Source organism: Sturnus vulgaris, chromosome Z (genome assembly GCF_052056855.1).
Source record: "Sturnus vulgaris isolate bStuVul1 chromosome Z, bStuVul1.hap1, whole genome shotgun sequence".
NCBI classification, from domain to species: Eukaryota; Metazoa; Chordata; class Aves; order Passeriformes; family Sturnidae; genus Sturnus; species Sturnus vulgaris.
In genome coordinates, this window is record NC_142283.1 from 79,490,419 (window position 1) to 79,514,078 (window position 23,660).

The window sequence follows — 23,660 nt, forward strand, 5'->3', positions numbered from 1 at the left end:
CCTGCCCTGCCCTGCCCTGCCCGGCCCGGCCCGGCCCAGTCCGTCCCGCCCCGCCGAGTCTCCTCCCACGCACGGGTGTTCCCGCCCCAGGATCCCCGCGGGTGGAGGAGCGGGACATGCTGCGGGATGTGGGTGGTACCGGGGGGGAAAGGATGCTCGGCATCAGCGCGGCCCGGGACAAACCTACCCGTGACGGCCGATCCCGCCGCTTCCCCAAGGAAAGACGGAGCGGAGCGGGAGCAGCTCGGCCGGCGGCTGCACAGCCGTGCCCCCCTGCGTGACCCTGCCCGCCCGGCTCGGAGCTTCAGGAATATTTTGGGAAGGTTTCATGGAATCGTAGAATTGCTCAGGTTGCAAAAGCCCTCCAAGGTCATCGAGTCCAACCATTCACCTGGCACTGCCAAGCCCACCATTAACCCATGTGCCACACATCCACAGGACTTTGTAATCCAAGGATGAAGACCTCACCACTGCCCTGGGAAGCCTGTGCTAGGGCAGGAAAACTCTGTGCTAGGGCAGGTGAAGACATTTTCCTGATATCCAGTCTAAACCTGTCCTGGCACAGCTGCAGGCTGTTGCCTGTCCTGTCCCTGCTCCCTGGGAGCAGAGCCCGACCCCCCCGGCTGTCCCCTCCTGTCAGGGAGTTGTGCAGACCCACGAGGTTCCCCCTGAGCCTCCTTTTCTCCGGGCTGAGCCCCCCAGCTTCTCCTGAACACACACAGCCCTCCTTCACCACACACATCCCATGCCGCAGCTTTGTTAGGAGTTATTGCCTGACACAAGGCACTCCATGAGGGACCTCTGAGCAATGCTTGGAAAATATGAAAGTGGAGGTCGGACACTATGTACTGAAATGCCTCCATCACACCCACGATACTCAACTGCTTCCTCTGCTTGAACACAGAGACAGCTAAAACACGCCAGTAATGTAAAAAAGGGCATTTTTAACTTAATGAAGTAAGTCTGCTCAATTGTAACCTGAGGCTGATTTAGGGAGACTAAAACAATCCATCACCATGAATCCACAGCATCAAGTACCTAAACGGGCTCAGAGAGAGCTGGAGAGGGACTTTAGACATGGGCACAGAGTAACAGAACAAGGGACCACGTTTTACCACTGAGAGACAGCAGGGATAAACAGGATATTGGGAAGAGACTCTTCCCAGAGAAGATGGTGAGGCTGGGGTTGCCCAGAGCAGCTGTAGCTCCCCTGGAAGTGTCCAAGGCCAGGCTGGATGGCGCTTGGAGCAACCTGGGCTCAGGTGTCCTGCCCATGGCAGCAAGTGGATATAGATGATCTTTAAGGTCCCTTCCAACCCAAACCATTCTGGGATTCTGTGATCCACTCACCATTTCCCAGCTTCCCAGCCCCACCCCTCAGCCAGGGCAGCCCATGGCACCACTCAGGACCTGTGACGCATCCTCCAGAACCTTCACCCACTGACCTTCACTCTGACCCGACTGGATGAATTTAGCACATAGTGCTTCCATGAGGAAGTTACCATCTTCCTGTATCACAGCAGCAAGAGAGCAGAAACCAGAACTTTGGAACATTTATCTTACATTACTAGAAAAAAAATAAATGTCTGAGTAGTTTTGGACTAAGACACCTCTGAGCTCAGGGCTTTCCAACTACAGCAGCACGTAAATAAAGCATAGCACAGCAACATCAAATAGTGATAAGGGCTTAGTCACTGGGCAGAAACAGTCACAAGCTGTAAAAGCTGTCCTGGAAAGAACAAGTGATGTTGGGCAGAACAGAGCAGAAAAGTTCCACAGCAGTATTCCCTCACACCTGTGAGGCCCCCAGCCACCTTTTCTGGGGCTGTGGGGTAAAAAAAAAATGGTCAAAAACCAAAGATCTGCAGAGGAGTCCCTCCTCCTCGAGCACAGCGCTAACTGTTCCCAAAAAGGTATCTGCCATCTCTGGAATCCAAGTGTGTGTTTATTTTTGCCCAGTGCTGCAGAGGTCGCTCTCTCAGAGCACTCAGGCCATTAACGAGAGAAGCCCGTTAGCCTGAACTGCACGAGAATGTTTCCAGCTGCCTGTAACTGCACAGGTTTGAACTGGGAGGCAGGACATTCCTGTACAGAAATTAACTGGGGACAGGGTACACATCAAGAGCAGTCCTGCCCCCGCCCCAACCCCCCCCCTGCCCTGGGCTGATCCCCCAGCGTGGGCAGCAGGGCAGGGGGGATTGTGCCCCTGTGCCCAGGTGAGAGCCCACCTGCAGAGCTGCCTCCAGCCTGGGCTCCAACAGCACAAGGACGTGCAGCTGCTGGAGTAAATCCACAGGAGGCACCAAGGTGAGCAGAGGGATCGCCTTTGCTGAGATAATTAGGATTTTTCAGCCTGCACAAGAGGCAGCTTTGGGGTGACCTAACTGCAGCCTTCCAGTACTTAAAGAGAATTGACAAGATAGAGATTATTTATATGGGCCTAGAATGACCAGGAGTAATGGCTTAACAGTGACAGAGGCCAAGGTTAGATGGGATATTGGAAAAAAATTCCTGGCTGTGAGGCTGGTGAGGCCCCAGCACAGTGTGCCCAGAGCAGCTGTGGCTGCCCCTGGATCCCTGAAGTGTCCAAGGCCAGGCTTGGAGCAACCTGGGATAGTCGAAGGTGAGGAGACAGAAGGGTCCATGACAGAAGGGTGGAGCGAGACAATGTTCAAGGTCCTCTCCACAACCATTCTGGAATTCTCAGATTTAAATCTCTAGCTATTACTACTGTGACAGCTACATCATGACACACAAGGACCAGTGTTCCAAAGGCCAGGCACCAGGATGGGTCAGTCAGATTCCAATAAATGCTCTGTCAGTGTCAGGCAGTTAAGAGACTCCTGTAAAATCCAGTTGGTTGTCCTCGTGACAAGACAGCCCAAGCTAACTCCCCAGCTGCCTATCCTGCCTTTCTGCAGGATAAGCTACCTGGCATAAACGATGAACACTGAGAAGGTCCCTCAGCTCTGCCACTCTCCTGGTTCACGTCAGGGGAGTTTGCCCACTCAACCATTAAAGATGACCCTGATTTCCAGAGTTCCTCTAGCAGGGCTGTCCAGGAGAGTTCAGCTCCGTGGTTCTACAGGCTCAAGAGTGAGTCAGAAGTACAGAAAAAAACAATCATTGAGAACACAGTATTTTTACATTCAGAACAGAACCTTTTTACACGGGAACCTTTATTCTCATCGAGATCTGTACATTCAAGTCGCACATGCTTTCGTCTTTGACGGAGCTGGAACACTGGGTCACAACAGCGTGGTGTGTTGCAACACTTTTAAGAGTTTATGCCTCGAAAGTAGCCAGGAAATTTGTGACTATTTCCTTCAACTTTGCTTCCGTCTGGTCAGAAATCTTCCCTTCGGTCCTGTGGGAAGAGTTCAGTTAAATTCTGACATAGTAACCAAAACAGGATCAATCCCGAGATAAACATAGAAGCTTTACAACAAACCCCCCCATTTCTAACGAATTCAGTAGATAAAGGAACACATTTTTTTGGTGCATGAAGCCACCATCCCACTGATAGAATATACTTCTCCTAGAAGAGCCAGTCCTGTTTTAAGAACTGGCGTTTATTCACAAATTCTTTCAGCACAGCCACATATATTCCAACAAAGCCTAACCTACAGAGCTGTGCCCCAGATACAGAAGGCATATGATTTTCTTCATGAAAAAAAAAAAGCCAGGACTAATTTCCAGGGCAGGACTATGGAAATACTCAATCCCCAGCAGTTCACTCAGTGGCATTTAACCCACAGCACTCCAACAGCTCAAAGCTGTTGGGAATATGGGAACTGATTCAATCAAGTGATTTCAGGAACAGGTTAGAGCAGACACATTGCAAGAAGCTTCACTTTAAGCATCAGCTGCATTTCCTAAGAGGAAGGCGGGTGGTAGGAAGGCTGATTTAACCCCCAGTTTTGATACATCCAGCTGAACGCCTGATGATCTAGGATACACTAAATTAGCAGTTCAGTGACTATTATCTGCACTCCAGACATCAATATCCTTGGGATAAAGCAAGGTTAACCACCATACCTGATTGTGGAGAGGAGTGACTGGTGCTGGCTCAGCACATGAGCTAGGAAAGCACTCTCAAATTTTGTGATCTTGCTGGGCTCCAGCTTGTCCAAGTGACCTCTTACACCAGCATAGATGACTGCCACCTGCTCCTCAATCGCCATGGGAACTGCAGGAAAAGACAGCATTAACACCACTGGAACTCTTCCATCAGGACGTAACAGACTACAGAGTCCCTGGAAGACCACGTGTACATGGTTCAAGCAAATCTGCATTTACCATGTGCACAGAACAGACACAATAAACGCTAACCAAGCCCAGCCTCGTCAGCACAAGGCACTAATGGGGCAGGGCACTCACCGTACTGGCCCTGCTTGAGCAGCTCTGTCAGGCGCACGCCGCGGTTCAGCAGCTGCTGCGTGGCAGCGTCCAGGTCAGAGCCGAACTGGGCAAAGGCAGCGACCTCCCGGTACTGAGCCAGCTCCAGCTTCATGGTACCAGCCACCTGCAGGGCACAAGTCACAGCCACTGTGATCACCACCAAGGGTGGCTAGCGGCTTGAAGGTTATCTAGCAGCTGACAGTTGTCACGAGTCAGCTCTGCCTTGCATTCCAGACAAGTCAATCTAAAAACTGACAGATGATTGTAAACATTACAAAAATCCTGCACTTTACTGTAAGTACACTGTTTCTCCCCTAAAACAGCAACCGTTGACATTAAATCTAATTCTATGTCTGGACTAAATGCCTGTGGTTAAGACAGCATTCTCTAATCATAAGCGATCAATACATAATCCTGTATCTTTATGCAAATACTATTTCCTTTTCTCCCATGCCTTTCTCAGCAGGCAATGGAAGCATTAAAGACATCTCTGAAGTTTGTTCTTTCATAATTTCATAGCACTAAGAGATACAAAGCTTTATTCCCTCTGTTCACAGCTCATCAGAGTGAAATGGCTTGGAAGGCCTACACACCACTCATCTCTAGCATGAGGAGGAACACCAATTTCTCAATTACCTGCTTCATAGCCCTGGTCTGAGCAGCAGAACCCACACGGGACACAGACAGACCAACGTTGATGGCTGGACGGATACCTTTGTAGAACAATTCAGTTTCCAAGAAAATCTGCAGGATAGAATTGTATCATTATCTTGTTCAGAAGCCTGGAGGCCTCCTCAGAGACCAGCCACGAAGTTCCACAGACTGGGCTGTGAGGAAGCCCTACCTGTCCATCAGTGATGGAGATGACATTAGTTGGAATGTAAGCAGATACATCACCAGCCTGAGTCTCGATGACAGGCAAGGCGGTCAGAGAGCCACCCCCGAAGGAGTCGTTCATTTTGGCTGCTCTCTCCAGCAGGCGAGAGTGCAGGTAGAACACATCACCTGGGTAGGCCTCACGGCCAGGGGGGCGGCGCAGCAGCAGAGACATCTGACGGTAGGCAACGGCCTGCATGGAGCAAAGACACCCTTCAGAGCTCAGCACCTAACTCAACTGTTCAGATTTCTAAACCTGAGGTGTTCTTACAGCTGCAAACGCCAATGCAACACCACAAGGCCTAACACTAAAGTTTCCTGACCTGTTTGGACAAGTCATCATAGATGATCAGCGCGTGCTTCCCGTTGTCTCTGAAGTACTCCCCCATGGAGCAGCCGGAATAGGGAGCCAGATACTGCAGGGGTGCTGCATCAGATGCTGTGGCAGACACCACAATAGTGTACTTCATGGCATCTGGAAAGGATTGGAGACACCATTATGCATTATGTCATCGTGCCCAAACTCAGCAAACACAACAAGCATGTGAAGTACCAGTGCTAAAGCAAGTCCAAGCAGTGTCACTACCCTGCTACAAGAAAGCTCAGCACACCAGCTGAACACATCTGCTAGCAAAACTGACTCGGGCAGTCTCAAGAGCAAAGTTGTGGCAGCTAACATCTAACATTTGCAGACTTCTTTCCTATTTAAAACAAAGCTTAAAACTAAGACAAGCTTTTGGTTCTATAGAAAGCTCACACTTAAAGCCCATGGTTTTCCTGGCTGCTGCACGACCGTGCAACCCACTGTGACACGGTCTCAAACAAATTACTGTCCTTAAAATGTGGGTTTTTCTGTGACAGATGCCAGGATCACCAAGCATGAGGGCCAAGTGCATGATCCCCTGTAAGCTCTGGTAAATGTGGAGCCTTGGCCATGGAGATCACTGGCTCTGAAGAGATGCTATCGTTTAATGCCTTGTGTTTGGGCAGTGAAAGCTCTTCACCACATTTCCACCTGCCATTCACACTGACTGGCACATGGAACACATGGGATAAATGCCAAGTCCACGACAACTTGGAAGGCCACAGCTTGTCACCAGGCCTGCCTGATGGCCAAGATGAAGCTTTTAACTCTGCTGGGAAAAAAACCTAAAACGACAAGGTGACTTTTCCAGAAGCAATTCAGCAGTTTGGGGGCCTCAGAATAGTCTTCCTAACCGTGATACAGCAAAAAGGTGGTTTTTTCCACCCAGAGAACTATAAAGATTTATTGTTCACAAAATGAAGTCATTCACTCATGTAATATGATTTCTGCCTACACTTGCAGCCAGGAGCAGTCACAGCAGTACTGAGCATTGCAAGAAGAACAGGATGTCATTAGGTGCCAGACTCAACCATCTCCCAGAATCCATACCTGCATCAGTGAGCCTCTTCACCAGCTGAGCAACAGTGGATCTCTTCTGGCCAATTGCAACATAGATACAGTACAGCTTCTTCTTCTCATCTGTGCCATCGTTGAATCGCTTCTGGTTGATTATTGTGTCAATTGCAATGGAAGTTTTCCTGTGGAACAGAGAGGCTGGTAAGTTTAGCTGCCCAAGGTTCTCCCTGCCCCTATCCAACCCTGTGTCCAGCTCCACTGTACCTGAGACTCTGTTTAAGGAATATTTTAGGCTCAAGTATTTAACTTACCCAGTCTGTCTGTCACCAATGATCAGCTCACGCTGGCCACGACCAATGGGCACCAAGCTGTCCACAGCCTTAATCCCAGTCTGCATGGGCTCACGCACAGAGATCCTGGGAATGATCCCAGGGGCCTTCAAGCCAACTCTCCTACGTGATTTAGATGCAATAGGACCCTAAAAGAGAGAAAAAGCTGCTGAGGTCTGTATCACACAGATACAAGCAAAGATAACTAACACCCAGTTACACTTACCTTCCCATCAATTGGGTTGCCCAGGGCATCCACAACACGGCCCAGCAGCTCCTCTCCCACTGGAACATCCACAATGGCACCAGTCCTCTTCACAACATCCCCCTCCTTGATCAGTCTGTCGTTACCAAACACGACAACACCAACGTTGTCAGGCTCCAAATTCAAGGACATGCCCTGGAACAGAGATCACATCAGCCTGAGAAAATCCATGCTGACATGCATAAAAACTTTAATATTGATATGATTATTTCACTGTGTACAAAATCCTACAATATCTACCTCAACCTTGTGACAACAGTCAAGGTTCAGCTTTTATGTACAAAGTGTCTATTTCCTTCCACATGGGCTAGAGAACTTGCCTAAGTTTTCAACTTACCCCAGGTAGTTATACCCCAGCAGCCTAGAACTCAAGCTAACTGTTTCTCTAAAAAGAATAGAAAGGGTAAGCAAGGTTCAAGTACGACATTACTCCCTTTCCTAGAAGCTGGACAAGGGAAAAAGACTGGTTTCTCCTCTGCCTAAAATGAAACGAGTCCTTAAAAACGCTCAGAGAGATGTTACAGTACTCTCAAAACAGGTTTTAACTCTAACCCACTGACAGGATTACAAGAAGCCAACAAACTGCATAATGTATTGAAGCAGAGAGGTCATTACTAAGCATCGAACAGAAAAGACACTGAAACCAAAGAAAAAATTCAGTGCCAGGTTAGTCCTTTTACTTTCTAAGTAAAAACAAATACAGCTCAAATGTTCAAATGTCGGCTGAGATGCTGATACTGAAAGCAGCGTTACAAATTTAATTTTTTTTTAACATCACCAGTTGCAACACATTAAAGTTGCAATGAAGACGATGCAATGCTCACAGTGGTACCTCCAAGGATAGTCTCATGCTCTTATTATTTTTTTATTTTTTTTTATTATTATTATTATTTTTTTATTATTTCTGTGCTAAAGGAACTCCTTTAGTGACAGCTCACCTTCAGCCCAGAGGAGAACTCGACCATCTCCTCTGCCTGGACATTCCTGAGGCCGTACACGCGGGCAATACCATCACCGATGGAGAGCACGCGGCCGGTCTCCTCCAGCTCAGCCGAGGTGTCAGCTCCCAGGATGCGCTCCTCTAGGATAGAGGATACCTCGGCAGTACCTGGACAGAGATGTGAAATCAGATTGGCACGTTAAGGTACAATATGCACTCAGAAAGCTTGCCTCGAATCCACAGGGTGCCCTTTCTCAGCTGTGCCACAAAGTCTCACTAGCAACACCTTTACTGAGGTAAAGCCTCTGTATTTCCAGGTAATAAAAGCAGATGCAATTCATCATTACCAGCCAGCTTCAACCTGGCCTGGCTGTGTAGTTGCCCGCTTTCCTGACTATATCCTATGCTCTCTCTCCCTAGAAAGCAACTAGATTAACTAACCAGCCTTAGCCCAGGCACAACAGGCCTACTTGCAGAGCAGTAACTTAGCCTTGGGTACATCAGAACACGTGCCAAATGATTTGTAATCCAAGATCCACACCTACATAAAGGAACTTCGTTGTGTTTCAGTATCAAGTTGTTTGATAGAAGATATAAAAATATATTCTCCACACTTCTTCAATTTGACTTCCAACAGCTTGTTACCTCATCGGCTAAAAAACAGTAAGTAACAGTGTAAAACTTATTTCCTAGTATGCCCCTTAATCACCTTAAACCACTTAAAAGAATGTGCATGAAGCACTGCCAAAGACACGGCTACACAGTGCAGCTGTCCTCTCTAAACACCAGACTGCTGGCAGCAAAATAAAGCTGTGCTCAAGGGCACAAGGTCAAACCCAGGCAGGCCTGGAGAAGTCATGCACTCCTTCATTTTGTTACAGGCAACTCTAACCTGGGGTATTTTTTTTCAAATAATGCTGCAGGTGACTGGAATCCGAGCAAAGCAGGTACACTATGTAAGCCAGCCATACAGCCAGTCCCTGCTCTGGGGGCATTGCCAAGTTATTAAAGTGAAATTTGCTGAATTGACCAGGAAACAGTTCACCTAAATACCCTCAAAGCATAAATATCCTAAAGTGCCGTCAACCAACGCTCACCACCATAATAAATTCCTTTTTGTCTGACACCAAATTCTTAAACCACAGTCAAAACCTTTCTCAGACTCACCAGTTTTCTGAAAGCATGTTTTGGAGGCATGGAGGTTTCTTGTAGCAACAAATGCTGCACCAAGGGTGTTTCTGGAAACCTGAAATACATCATTGTTTCAGTAACTGTAAAATTTCTTTGATCGTGCAAAAAAATGCTGAGAGATTAACACATCTTTGAGCTGCATATGATGCATCTCAGCTTTGAGTTAAGTTCACAGCTATGGAGTTCTGGAACCAACTCCAGCACTACTAAGAAAGGACAGATAATGAAGGAGATTCCTCCAAATCCCTCACTGCATTTTTCTGCAGTGCACTGATGTCACCATCAACCGCTGCAGCAGTCCCCAAAGAGAAACCTCCTCACATTTGTCTTTTCTGTGCTGAACATGAGAACCTTGGGGCATAAAGAAATCACTGCACCTCAGGGTTTTGCACAGAGAGAAGATTGTGTATTCTAACACAAATGTAACAGCAGGGGTTTTGGTATCGTTAACACACATAGAAAGAAAAAAACAACACAAAGCACTGTAACAAAAATACCTCAGAATCACAATTACTTTGGAAAAGAGCTCTGAAATCATTGAGTCCAACCTATGACCAAACACGACCTTGGCAACTAGACCATAGCACTAAGTGCATTATATCTTTAAACACCTCTGGGGTTCTTCTACCCCCCTCTGGAGACCTTTGCAATATCTAATCACCCTTCCTGCGAAGACCCTATTTTAAACACTAAAAAAAAAGATCCGTGATAATGAGTGATAAGATCATGCTTTTGCACCTTAACCAAGGCTCCCAGTGCAGCACCATGCAGCAACGCTGATGCCATTTAACACCCTGCACCCCGGGCAGGCCTCTTTCCCGTTCATATTTATTGGAAACACTGGCATGACTGGATCCTCACGGCACTTCCCACCCTCCGTTTCCTCACAAACACAGGATAAACCCTCACCCCCCCCTCGCACCTCACACTCACAACTTTGGCCTTGCCCTGGCAGCTTTAAGCCACTACCCCGAGCCCAGGCAAGGACATCCCGTTCCTCAGCAGGGTCTGCCCCACAGCGCTGACAATACACTCTGTGCTTCCCTCCCCACACTCCAATGTCACCCCCTACACCCTCAATGTCACCGCGGCCCCCAAGATGGCGGCAGCGCCGCGTCCCCGCCGGCTCCGGGGCGGGCACGGTGCTCACCAGGCCGGCCTGCCGAGGCAGGGAGCGGGCGAGAGCGGCGGCCACGCGGGCGGAGAGCATCGCGGCGGCGGCGGGTCCCGGGGGAGGCGGAGGCTGAGGGACGCTGAGGACGGCCGGCCGCGCGCTCTGCACACAAAATGGCGGCGGCGCCTCACGCCCCTTTTGGCGCCGAGGCCGCGCCCACGGGGCGGGGCGTGCGCGGAACTGCTTCCCGTGCCCCTGGTTGGAGTGCGTGCGCCTATCTATTTATATATCTGTCTGTCTACACACGAGTATGTAGGAAAGGTAATAAAAATGATACAAATCATTCTAAAAACTTAAATGAGGCCTTTAGGAAAAAAATCCGGCTGCGGGAGGTGTCCTTGAAATGGCCCTGAGCGGGCGGAAGGGGCGGGGAGTGAGGGAGGACCGGAGATGGGACACGGGAAGGAAAACGGACAGGAACTGAGGCAGGGACAGGGACAAGGGCAGGAGTGCGGCAAGGAATGGGGACAAGGGCAGGGGCATGGAAAGGAACAGGGACATCGGCAGGGACAAGGGTAGGAGCACAGAAAAGAACAGGAACATCGGTACGGAGAAGGGTAGGAGCACGGAAAGGAACAGGGACAAGGACAGGGGCACGGAGAGGGACGGGGACAAGGACAGGGACACAATCAAGGACAGAAATGTTACCCCGTGGGCCCGTTCCCCGGTGTGCAGCGCCATTTCACACACTAGGCGAGGTATTTCTATTTGCTTTTCTAGTTAGCACAAAGCAGGTAGCTACGTGTCTACGATACCCATCATCAAAACGTTACTCCGTACATTTCAACAACCAAAGGCGTCAGCATTCGTTGGTTACAAACCGCATACCTTCTCTGTTAGTACCATTCCATGAAATACCACTTCAATTAATTACCACTCAGACCCTTCTTTCCTAGTTAGATCTCTCGCTTCTCATTTTAGTCAGTCTGTTTTGGGTTGGTGGTCAATGAGATGCTGGCCACAGTCTCCCACTGCCAGAATTACTCTTCTCCCAGGTACTGCTCCGTCCTGCTGATTTCAGTCACTCGTGGCTCTCATCCAAACAGGCCATTCCTCTTGGAATCGTCTTGATTTCCTTAAAAAACTAAGCCAAGCACACAATGCTCACAATATGCAGCTGCTTAATCACAATTGTCCTGCTACAGCTACTGATTAAATCTTGAGAGGTGCCAATCTGGTGGGGCACATATCAGGGGTAGGGAAAGGGATGGAGCAGTGACAATGCTGTCTGCAAAATTTGATTCCTTACCTGTTGTGCAATAAACCAATTATGACACACACAAGAGAGACATTGAATATTTATTGCAGGGTTGTGCAAGCCTGGGTGCTCAGTGGTTTTCCAGAACTACCAAAAAGCTTTACCATTTATACATTTTAGCATACAAAGCAAGTAGTGTTCACTGGCTATGTGTTACAAAGTTTTTTTATTAATTAGTATTCTGTTGGCTAACAATTATATTGTTTCTCATGCACAGTCTTTCTCTTCTCTTGGTTCGGTGGGTTTCTTGGGTCAGTTGTCACAGATTCCCCCTGCCAGAATGTCTACCCAGTCAGAGTTGATTTCAGCACAAGCGCTGGGTTCACTGCATTTATTTCTTCCTTATCTGGGAAGTTCAAGCAGATGTCCCTGTGGCCTATAAACTCTGTGTTCTTTGTGCCCACTATCAATGGTACATCCTTCCTTCCCAAGTTTTGCTAACCTCCCCCTAGGTCTGAGATCTTAGAAGTATATCAAGCCCTAAACCTTGACAAGGCAATTCTACCAAAAAATCTGTTTTCTCTTAACACATGGACATCACTCAGAGCTCACTTGTTAGCTGCTATCTGTTTCATGGATTAAATCTGATTGGTTTCCCCAAGTATAGAAGCCCAGAAGATAAGAGGTGGTGTGCCTCAAACACCAATAGCTGGGTAACTATGGAGCCAACCAAGGACTCTTGCTAACAAGCAAGGTTTGTAGGTAGAAACACAGTGAGGAAGAAGAGGATGTGGTTGGAGGTCATTCAGAGATAGGGCTGTGTTTTTCTGCAACAAACATCCTTTTTCTAGTTCCTGGAGACAAGCACAGCACAGCACAGGAATGAAGGCAAGAACTGGTCTAGGACTGTACAGGGAATCAAGACCTCCAGAGACTCCTAAAGCCCTCCAACCCATTTCCAGAAAGGTCTAGAAGAATGAACTGCAGATGATAAATTTGCATAGGAAGCAAGAAAGTTACCTCCAGGGCAGGGAAACTCGTCCATAAAAGGTCCCCCCACCAAGACTACATGTGCAGGCACCCCAGAACCCGAGACACTCCACCAGCTGGATCAACAGGAGCCAAGCCTGGTGATCTCTTTATTCCTCTCTGCCCCTCTTTAATCCTTCTTCCCTTTCACCCTACCCCTTTATCCAAAATCCTGCTGCATAGGCTTATATGAGCAGGTCAGAGACTGACATTAATTTCCATGCTAAGTGTGTAATTTAACTTTGGAAACTTTTGTGAACACTGACTTTTGTCATTCCTTTTGACCATGAGCATCTATGAATCTTGGATGCTCCATTCCCCTAAAGGGTTGGACACTACACCAAGCCATGTCCAACAGTGCCAAAACACTTCCAAGTTTGGGGCATCCACAGCTGCTCTGGGCACCCTGTGCAAGGGCCTGCAATTCCTTCCCAAGATCCCATCCAGCCCTGCCCTCTGGCACTGGAAGCCATTGCCTGTGTGCTGTCCCTGCCTGCCTTGTCCCCAGTCCCTCTGCAGCTCTCCTGGAGCCCCTTCAGGCCCTGGCAGGGGCTCTGAGCTCTCCCTGGAGCCTTCTCTTGTGCAGGTGAGCAGCCCCAGCTGTGCCAGGCTGGCTCCAGAGCAGAGGGGCTCCAGCCCTGCAGCATCTCCGTGGCCTCCTCTGGGCTGGCTCCAGCAGCTGCACGTCCTTGTGCTGTTGGAGCCCAGGGCTGGAGGCAGCTCTGCAGGTGGGCTCTCACCTGAGCATAGGTGCAGAATCACCTCCACCTCTCAATCTGCAGCTGGGGATGACTTTATGTCCCATATGTGAGACAGGATTTGGGCTGCCAGTGAGAAGGTGCTGAAACTCAGGAACAGTGAGACTGGTCCCTCTGGTGATCCAGAGGTTGGTAAAGCCACAGATTCCACTGGATTCCCCTTCTGTGAATTGAAAAGGTTAAGTGAAAAATCCTCAGCTACTTTGGCATGTATTGTACCAAATGTGATTCTTCAGCAATTCTTGCCATTCTGATTATTTTGGAAATCACTTAATTTCTGTGAAAACCCCTGACAAAAAAAAAAAAAAAAAAAACAAACCCCACATGGATGTGAATAACTAACACCCCACCACTCTCCCGGTCCAAGGCTTGACACCCCTTTTTGTGAAGACAATTTTCTGAATATCCGATCTAAACCTCCCCTGGCCCAGCCTGAGGCCGTTCCCTCTCCTCCTGTCCCTGTTCCCTGGGATAAGATCCCAAATCCCCCCCGGCTGTCCCCTCCTGTCAGGGAGTTGTGCAGAGCCACAAGGTCCCCCCTGAGCCTCCTTTTCTCCAGGCTGAGCCCCTTTCCAGCTCCCTCAGCCTCTCCTGGGGCTCCAGCCCCTTCCCCAGCTCCGTTCCCTGCCCTGGACACGCTCCAGCCCCTCGGTGTCTCTCTTGTCCTGAGGGGCCCAGAGCTGTCCCCAGCACTGCAGGTGTCCCAGCAGTGCCAGCACAGGGGACAGCGCTGCCCTGGGGCTGTGTCACACCCTGGCTGCCACAGCCCAGGGGCCTCTCGCCCACTTGGGCACCCTGGGCTCCTGTCCATGCCCTGCCCCCAGCACCCTCAGGCAGCTTCCTGCTGTACATATTGATGTCTTCCTCTTGCATCTCTTTTGTTTTGCCGCTGTTTGGGCTTCGCTTGGCGTTCCTTAACATCCTCCCTTAACCAACAGACAGCTCTATTCAGAGCGTTTAACGCTCCGATTCACCTTTAAACCCTTTTCCGTTATTATTTCCCCGGCGATGCGGTGCGAGCCGCGCTGAGGCGGCGGCCCCGCCCTCAGCCGGCGCTCCCGGCAGGCTCCGGGCGGGATGGCGGCGGCGGCGGAGGCGGCGGCGGGAATTTCGGACTACCGGCTCTTCGAGGAGAAGCTCATTCGGGTAACGGGCCCGGCGGGGATCGCTTTCTCTTTCCGGCACACTTTTCCCCACACGCACACCACATGTCGTTCGTGCTGTTGGCGCCGAAGGGTGCCGTGGTTTTCTCCGCCGCTGCTTGTGTAGGTCGCTGAGGTGCGGGTACGGCCGCGGGGTGAGGAAGGGGGTGCTAGGGAGAAAAAAAGTATTTTAAAATTATACGGCTGCGTCCCTTCTCCGTCAGGTTTATTAGACAGGCTTATGCAAGAGTTTATGTTCCTTACACGGTGTAGAACTTGCATTCTTCTTCTGTTATTACTGGTCATAATCTAACCTTTTTAATCTGGTTAGGTTGGATATTAGAGAATTTTCTTCACTCAAAGGGTTGTCCAGCCCTAGCACAGCTGCCCAGGGCAGTGGTGGAGTCCTCCTGGAAGGATTTAAAAGCTGTGTGGATGTGGCACTTGGGCACACAGGTCCGCGGTGGCCTTGGCAGTGCTGGGAGTGGTTGGACTCGATGATCCTGGAGTGCTTTTCCAGACCAAACAATTCTGTGATTCCACAAGCACAGCCCTACCTGAGAGCGCTGTGTTGATCTCTTATTTCTGGCCTTGTTTCCGATGGTACACGTGCTTTGCAGGGCTTGTGCCTGCACATCGTGGTCACTCCCACTCTCCCACAGAGACTGTTCCCAGGGATGGCTTGGGCAGCTTTATCCCACACACTTTAACACAGTGCTCACCAGTTTTCCAAATACCCATTTAACATTTCTTGGGGCATTACTGTGTCCGAGCCGACAGGTCATGTGAATAAGAAGATAAAATTTCATCACACGGAGATAAGCAGGTGTACAAAGAAATGGAGGAGATTAAAAGGGATGTATTATAGTCTTCTAGACCACAGAGGTTGTTAAAAGAAGAGGGAAATGCCTCCTGGACTGATATAGGAGTTACTCCTCAGGAATGCAGAGTTTGCATTGGTTTACATTTTTCACATCTATCAGCTGTCTTCTGTCATTTCACATGATTGCTTGCTCTTTTGTCTCCCTTCTCTGGCAGGTTACTTTATGGCTAAAGAAAATATACGGGGATGCGCCTATTCCACAGTATGAGGTGAATGAAAGGACAGTGGATATTTTGCATGAAGTTATGGAGTGCAATGAAGGGAGAGACAGGGACGTTACATTGCTGATAGAGGACATGAAGGACCAGACGGCCAAGTATGAAGCAGAAAGTGAGTTTGAAGCTCCATTTCTCAAGTCAGGCTTTTCTGAGTGATCCTGAAGATTGTGTTTGTTAAAAACTTAGGAATATATATAAAATTGAAACAGACTCAGCTTTTTTTTTTTTTAATGCAGTTTTTACTACGATGCATCACATGCAATTTACAGTGACATACGATTGGTCAAGGGCAATTTTTTAAGCCATGTTGAGCATGCCATAAATGTGGACAAGCAGGTTAATTGCCAAAACCTCCTAGTCCTCTAGGCTGGATAGCACAGTATAGAAATATTGCCTGGATAGAGAGGGAAGTGTCCCTGCAGCTCACTCAAGAGTCTGAGCTAGTGCTACGTCACTGTTAAAGAAAGCTCTAGAGAAGCCTGAAACAACATTGAGGTGATTAAGTTGTGCTTAAGCTGCCTAGAGTGACTATTCTATGATTTGTTTGGGTTTTTTGAGCAAGTGAGTGATTCAGGGGACTGTAGTATATTTTAAACACACATAGTAAAGGACTGTCCCTTCACAGGCTTTTCTCAGGAAGGAGTTTTACTTTTCTGTACAAAGGCTGACATAGTACCCATGAAGACGTTTTTGTAAGGAAACATGTTTGGTTTTTGTTCCTTCAAGTGCCTTGCCCCTAAACAAAAAATGATGGAGACAGACTTCCTGGGTCTGCCACAAACAAGGCTCAGGCTGAGCTTTGTAGGGAGATGACCTGCCTGTGCTCACTGCTGTAGCATAAGAGTGAGCTCTTATTTGTCTGATGTCAGACAGACTGGTCAGGGAGGGAGTGGAGCAGTGCTTTCTCCCTTCATACACTGAATTCATGACAGATGGAGATGTGGCAGCAGTTTGGCATGTTTAAGCTTTTTTTTTAAAGTGTCTTTTTCCCCCAACAACAGGCAGGTAGCCAAGTTCCCTGTGTGAGACTGGGTTCTAGATTTGGAGAGTTCCGTAGGAGAGCAGTAGTATTTAAAGAAATCACTACTTTGGATTGTATATATTTTCCAGCTGAGTACTGGCAGTATATTCTTGGAGAAAGGCTGGGTCTTTCTGAAGATAATCTGTCCCAAGAAGCTGTCGCAGACCTCACTGACCTGGTAGAAAGTGCAATGGAACTCGAAGTGGAGGACACGTCTCTTACCAGGTAATTTTTCACACTCTGCATCATAGTCTGTGCTGTTTGCCTCTGATTTTTCACGTCAGCAGCTTCAAACTTGGCACTAGGAATCTTATTTGTCAGGCTTGTTTTTCACCCCTTGGGCAGTTTTGGAGTGCATGAAAACTGAGCATGCTAGCTCTTGGTTATCCCAGCACAGGAAGGCTCTGAAGCCTGAGAAGCACCTGGGATGGAGTTAAATCCCTCCTTTTTCTCATGCTTTCGTGATCAGTGGCTGCAGGCTGCTGCCAGTTGAACTGTTGTGCCAGGTATCCCAAGCTACAGCAGTGTTCACACTTAGGCAAAGACTGGGGAGCTCTGACTGGTCTTCCAGCCTCATCTCCTCATGTTTGTCTGTCTCATCTGGCTTCAGTTCATGCAAGGAGATTCTCTCTGCCATGGAGAAATGGCATCTGTTAGTCTGGTGTCCTTGGGCCTCTCCCTAGCATGGCTTTGGCCCATGGCACTGCAGCACTTGCAGCAGAGAAGGGGCAAAATTTGCCTTGGGATCCAATTTTTATGTGATACTTAGGATCTTGGCTCTTACAGCTCTCTTTCTGACCTGGAGGGGGAAGAACTTTGGGCCACTTGGGAAGAAACTCATCTTGTGACTGTGCATTTTCAGGCACTGAATGCAGTTTCTCTCAAAAGCAGTGAGGCAAGCCGCGAGTGGAGCACGTGGTGGCTTCAAACCCAATGGCTTTATTCACCAGAGTGCCAGTTGTTCACTTACTCAGGTTGCTGGGTTGTTTTCCCTTCCATGTGGAAATCTGTGTTTAGTTATGAAAGCAAATTTCCTTAGTGTCTTATTTTAATTTGCTCCTGCCATAACATCAGGAGGAAACTAAGTCATTATTTTAAAGTGTGGAGAGAAGAATAACAATAAATCTGACTTTCAGAAGAGTTGACTCCTAAGCATTCCCACCGATTCTCTCTTCACCAGCTTCTTCTGCGCCATCAATGACATGACCTCGGAACTGTATAAAACAAAATCAAAAAACGAAGAAATGGAATTGAAATTGAAGACCCTCACAAAAAAACTAACTTCAGCACTGAGGATAGAAAAGCACTTAGAGGAGTGAGTAATGGATGAGGAGGAGTGAAAGATTAAAGTAATACTGGTGATCTCTGTCTTGGGCAATGTTGGTTGTGGTAACTAATGCGGACAACTGAATTTTTAGGGGTTTGACATATCTCCAAAGTATTTGGAAGTATCTTCCAAAACCCATGTGTTATGGATAGTTTCAGTAATTGAAAGAGATCTGGGAAAGCATCAGACCCATTATTTTAAAGCAAAAGTGATCTACAAGCAGTTTTCAGATACGAGTTTACATCTTCTACTGGTTGCTTTGATCTGAGGCTGAAGGCAAATCTGATTTTCTTAGCACATTTAGCATGAGCTCTGTAGTCAGACTGAGGGAGGCAAAACAAAAACCATTCCCAGGTAAGAAGTTCCCTTAACCAGTGTGTAGAAGACGTAATAATAGTAATAACTAAAAAAATTAGTGTAAAGTCCATTCCCTGGAGCATGTAATCTGAAGTGCTTTGCCAAGCACAGCAGGATCCACCCCAGCCTTCAGTGGGGGTTGGCCTGGATGCTCTCCACTGCTCTCTTCCAGTCTAATTATTTGTGGGGTGTATTTTTGGTCTTTTAAAGTAGTAATATGGATTGATTCCTGTGTGCTTTGTGCAGGTTTGCCTCTTCTTGATCTGAGGTTTAGCTCGTGTAACAGGTCTCTAAGTGAGTTAGGGAATTATGCCCAAGACTATTACCTTTTGCTTTTAGGCATATGGCTTTCCCCTTTGCCACTATTTTCCGTGGCCTGTGGGGTTCTGGAGGTAACAGCTGTATATGTTTCCACTGGAAAATCTCACAGGGAAATACGAGGTTTTCTCCTTTTTCTTCCTTCTTGTGTTGGTTGGACTGCAGGGCTTATCTTGAGCATAGATAAGTAACAGTGTTTATATACTGGTATATCTTTGAATGTAACAGTTTTTTCTTTTCATATTATTTTTAAGGGATATTAAAAAATTAAAGGAATCTCAAGAAGCAGAAAAGGCCAAAGCTGAGATTCGATCCAAGAATTTGAAGTTCCTGGAAGATAAATCTAAGGACCTAAAAATAAAGATCAAGGAAGCTGAGGTAGGTGGGAGGAATTTTCTTACAATGCACTGTGATGGGATGACACAGCCGTGGTTGGTTGAGCCCAAATTTGTAGTTACAGAGACATCCCATAAGCTTCCTAAAACCCAGGACTGGGGACTTTGGGGCTAACAGGACAACATGTAAATATAGTTCAGTTGTCCCTGCTGATCTCTCCTCAGCGCATCCTGTGTTCAGTACAGTGCTCTCTCCTCATTCCCTGAGAAACTTGGTTAGCTGGGATTATCTGGTGGTTTTCTTTTGAGTTACAAGAGAACACAGACAGCTACCAGTAAAGCAGCTGATTCACTGGGGTAGATTGTATCTCAAAGTAATAAGTATGACCCATTTTTTGAAAAGAATGGATGACTAAACTTCTGTAGAAAGCAGAAGTTCTACTGCCTGCTCCTTCACCCTCCCTAAATGATGAAGCACATGTGAATGCCTTATTTAACGCTTGGATGCTGTCTGATTCCTTGACAAATACGAAATGGAAAGTATTGTATTACAATTGACATTTTCCTGAGAAGCCTTTCTTCAGCCTTGCCGTGTGCCCTTCTCCCATTGCTTTTCTTGAAAAACTTGTTATTCTTAATACGAATTTTAGCAGCACTTCATTTTGTACACCAGCTATAGCTGTGGCTCACATAGCACACGTTTCTGCTGTGGACAACCTGCATTCTTCTCCACCTCTTTAGATAAAAACAGAAGGAAATAATGAAATCTTTCTCCTTCTTGTTGCATTTTGTGCCCTCTCCTGTTTGCAGGGTGAGCTTCTTGACATGGGGTTGGATCAATCCCTGACACACGAGGCCCTCGTGAAATCATCTGAGGTAGGTTTTTGGGTACAAGAGAGATGTTTCTACAGTGGGACACGCTTGCTTGTTGGGTGCTTTCAGGAGCTGTAGTTTGCTGTTTGGTTGCCTGAACAAATCTTAATGGCCAAATGGAGCACAAATAGAAATCCTGTAGATGGATTCCCATGAACTGGGCTCTTTCGGGTGGGTTTGTCTCTCCTAGAGGCATCTACTGGAGAATTTCCACAAAATAAATTCCCTGCCACTGAAAACAGATCTGCCTCCTTTATTTCTGGTCCATGTTATAAACAGTGGATATTCTGTAGACTAAATGCCATTACTTGGTTACCTGTGTATTGCAGTTTCTTGATAGAATGACTAATGTGATTCTTTCTACTTTGTGTGAAATAAATCTCTTCCAAACACTTCAAACAAGGGGATAAGGTCTAATGAAACCCAAATTTTGAACCACTATATGCTATTTTTTGGTTGTGTTTTTAAATATACCATTTTTCATCTGTATTGTAAGCCTAGTGGAACATATGTTAAAGAAAAAGCACATTTCTTGAGTTAGTAACTACAGATTTTACAGCTTATTGCTGTGCACTCAACACATCTTCATATTTTTTGCTGTTATTGTAGTGGGAATTCAGTCTTTCTCGTCATTAATTTTTCTGTCTATTCCTGTATGTTTTCGAGTGGAGCAGTGAAAATAGATTTCCTGGTTTCTCTGTTGTGGTTCTCACCAACCAGCACTGGGTGGCACTGCGCACATTGCCCAGTGTTACAGGAGGGTACTGGCCAGAACTAATTTTTGTTGGAAATTTACATCCAAAAAGCCACAGGCAAATTTTCTAGCCTTGCCATCTTCTAGAGCCCAAGCATAAGGTAAGGTTTGACTCCTTGACATTTATGGAGCTGCTTTGCCAAGACGTCAGTGAAATGGGCAGCAAAAATGACTTTATCTTTTTTATTTAACTTCAATTATTTGAAAAAGTGCAGGACTGTGGAAGGTACTCAATTTGCAGCCCTAAGGAGAAATTACTTCCCCTTGATAAGCATAAGGGAGAGTCTCCTGCTGCATGTGCAAAACTTCAGTTTCTTGTGTGTTTTATACAAGATGAAAGCTCTCAAATTCTGAAATGTTGTAGATAACTGTGGATCTATCTCACTCATTTCCATCAGTTCTACAAATAATTCCCTAGAATATGATCTGCCTTGCTCTCTCTGCAGGAACTTGCTGCACTGAAGAAAGAATTGGAGCCGTTGAAGAGGGAACTGAAATCCTACCATGATTTACCTCTTGTAAATATTTATTCCACTATTATATTGTATTTGCGATCAGGTTAATTTTAGTAGGCTTCAGAATGTAAGGGATATCATTGTGATGGCTTTGGTGGACAGATAGATGTCCTACAGGTCTGTTAATGATGCAGACCAAAGACTTAATCTCTGTTTATTAATCAGAGTCAAGAAATCAAGTTTAATTGCCAGGCAAACTTTGTTCTAACATAGTAGACAGATTTGCTGTGTAAATTAGTGTTCAGGTCAATTAGGTAGAAACTGGACAAAGAAATATGGAAGAAAAGGAATCCCCTAGTATAACCAACTTTTTGAGATTTGCCAGTACTTTAGCTGTAACTGTCATCAGGCTGTTAATATGGTGGACACAGCACGTGGTGCAGAGCTTGGAGCTCTGAACAGGATTTTAAGTATCCTGAAGAAATAGCAAGATGTAGGTTTTGTCCTCTAAACTGGCTTCTCCATTATTTTATTTGATTTCTCTTGAAGGTGCTGGGTACTTAGCTCTATGAAAATGCAAGTTTCTCATCTCCCTCATGCAATGATGTCTTGCTCCTAGGAGAAAAAAAAAAAAAAAAAAGGCTGTGGGTAAAAAGGTGGAACTGCTGCTCTGTTTTAATCCATCTTCCTCCAAGAGGCAGCTTCCTCCTTCCCTCGAGTGGAGCAGGACATTAAAATGGGATTAGGTTCTCCAGTTGCCTCCTCCAGCCTTGCTGTCAGTGGAGAAAGGGAGAGCCTCAATGCCTCACTCCTGGTGCAGGCAGCAGGAGGGGAGGGAGGTTTATCCTTGCAAACTTACTGTGCTTTGCAAAATTCTTGAACAAATACGTTTGAAATCAAGTCCCTTGATTGGTAGGTTTGGAAAATTGCCTAAAATGAAGTAGTTTTTTTAGACTTTAGGCCATACCAGACTTTTGAAAAGTACATGATTGCCCTAACCAGATCGATACTAGGCCTTTAATGGCAATGCCTTCTGCATGTGAAGTGCATACACAAAACTGTATTAATTGTCCATTAATTCACCTGAGGCTTATCATTAGACTCTTATAACAGTGCAAGGACTCTTGTTTCCTGATGAAATGCTGATTTTTATTTCATTTTATCTCCTTAGAGCATTCCCCTGGCACGAGTGATAGTTGAAGAAGCAAAAAAAGAACTTGTAAGAATTTTTTTATCATTCCAGCAGCTATATGTATTAATTGATTACAGATTCACTCACCTTAGGCTGTAGTCTTAGTGTTCTCATGGGGAAATTTGGTGAGGCAGAAGTTGTAGATACTGATCAGGGGAGCTGGTGGAGTGATGTCTAAAGTGCAAAGGCAGTTGGGCACAGTGATATCAGTGGGGATTAGGTAGCTGTATCCCCATGAATTTTGCCTGTTGGAATGTTTGTTCATGCAGTGTAGGTCTCAGAAGCTTCCTTGCTCCTCCTGAACTCTCAGAGGGCTTCAGGGCCCGTATTTTAGTCAACAGCTGCCTTGTAGACTGTAGTGGGTACCTTCCCCTGTAAAACATAGTGCCCATTTCCTCCATGTTTGTGTGATCTGCAGGTGTGGCTGTTGAGCCAAACACCATAAAGCTGTTTGGGAGGTTCTTCCATAGCTCTCCTGAGCGAGCTGGGCCATGTTTGAGTCCCATAAAACCTGTTTTTGTTCCTTTGGGCTACTGCCTGCTTGCTCATAAGGCACGACTGGTAAGCCTTAAACCTGTGATCAAAAATCACAGCTAGGTGAGAGCATTTTGCACATTTCCAGGTGAGACTGCCTGGGTTGGTAGATCACTTGTTTTTGATTCAGGAGTACAAGCTCCCCTTACCAGCCTGAGGCTGTTCTGAGGGCAGGAAGCTCACCTCTGGGCAGGACCTCTGAGTTGGGAGGTGTCCAAAATCACATTGGGGCACAGAGTAAAGGCAGCTGAGCTTGTCCTTCATTTGGAGGTTTCCTGTGGTTGTCTGCCCTTTGCAGTGACGAGTCCATCCAGCTCAGCACTGGGGTTAATCCATCCCTGCTGACAGCCTCCCAGGGTTTGGTCATTGCAGATGTGTTCGTTTACCTGTAGAGTGTGGAAACTGTCTCGTAGTCCCTGATTCCTCTTGATTTTCTCTCCTGGTAGAAAGCCGTGGACGAAGAGCTCACAAGGGAGCTCGAGGCTGTGCCTTTCGAGCTGACATAGGCCAGCAAGCCCCAGTTCACCTGAAGTGGCCTACGTGGAACATGATTTTCCTTCTGTTTCCTTCTGTTTTCCTTCTTACTTGCACTAGCAACCCATTTCAGAATTCTTACTTTACCTTGTCAGCTTCCTCCTATGTTCTTCTTTTTGTTGGCCTTCTGTTTGTAAACTTTACCTATTTTTCATTAAATAACCTCCAAACCTTC

At 46.9% G+C, this 23,660-nt stretch overlaps 2 protein-coding genes across 3 annotated transcripts; one reads left to right on the plus strand and one right to left on the minus strand.

Moving 5' to 3' along the window:
* Positions 1-3,140: 3,140 nt before the first annotated feature.
* ATP5F1A (ATP synthase F1 subunit alpha) lies at positions 3,141-10,689 on the minus strand. The gene is made up of 12 exons (XM_014894854.2): positions 10,534-10,689; positions 9,360-9,438; positions 8,191-8,360; positions 7,214-7,387; positions 6,970-7,136; positions 6,692-6,840; positions 5,601-5,752; positions 5,246-5,470; positions 5,038-5,145; positions 4,381-4,525; positions 4,039-4,189; positions 3,141-3,367 (listed from the first exon to the last, which is right to left on the minus strand). Exons 1-12 carry the CDS (start codon positions 10,591-10,593, stop codon positions 3,286-3,288), a joined length of 1,662 nt encoding a protein of 553 aa, XP_014750340.1. The 5' UTR covers positions 10,594-10,689; the 3' UTR covers positions 3,141-3,285.
* Positions 10,690-14,598: 3,909 nt separating this feature from the next.
* On the plus strand, positions 14,599-23,660 carry HAUS1 (HAUS augmin like complex subunit 1). Of its 2 annotated transcripts, none has more exons than XM_014894830.2 (9): positions 14,599-14,688; positions 15,723-15,897; positions 16,896-17,031; positions 17,987-18,121; positions 19,063-19,186; positions 19,954-20,019; positions 21,217-21,288; positions 22,397-22,444; positions 23,398-23,660. In XM_014894830.2, the coding sequence occupies exons 1-9, from the start codon at positions 14,620-14,622 to the stop codon at positions 23,455-23,457; spliced, it is 885 nt and encodes a 294-aa protein (XP_014750316.1). In that variant the 5' UTR covers positions 14,599-14,619; the 3' UTR covers positions 23,458-23,660. The 2 variants fall into 2 exon arrangements, with proteins under 2 accessions (XP_014750316.1, XP_088012376.1); XM_088156250.1 differs by having other exon boundaries at positions 14,600-14,688; positions 22,397-22,470; positions 23,398-23,586.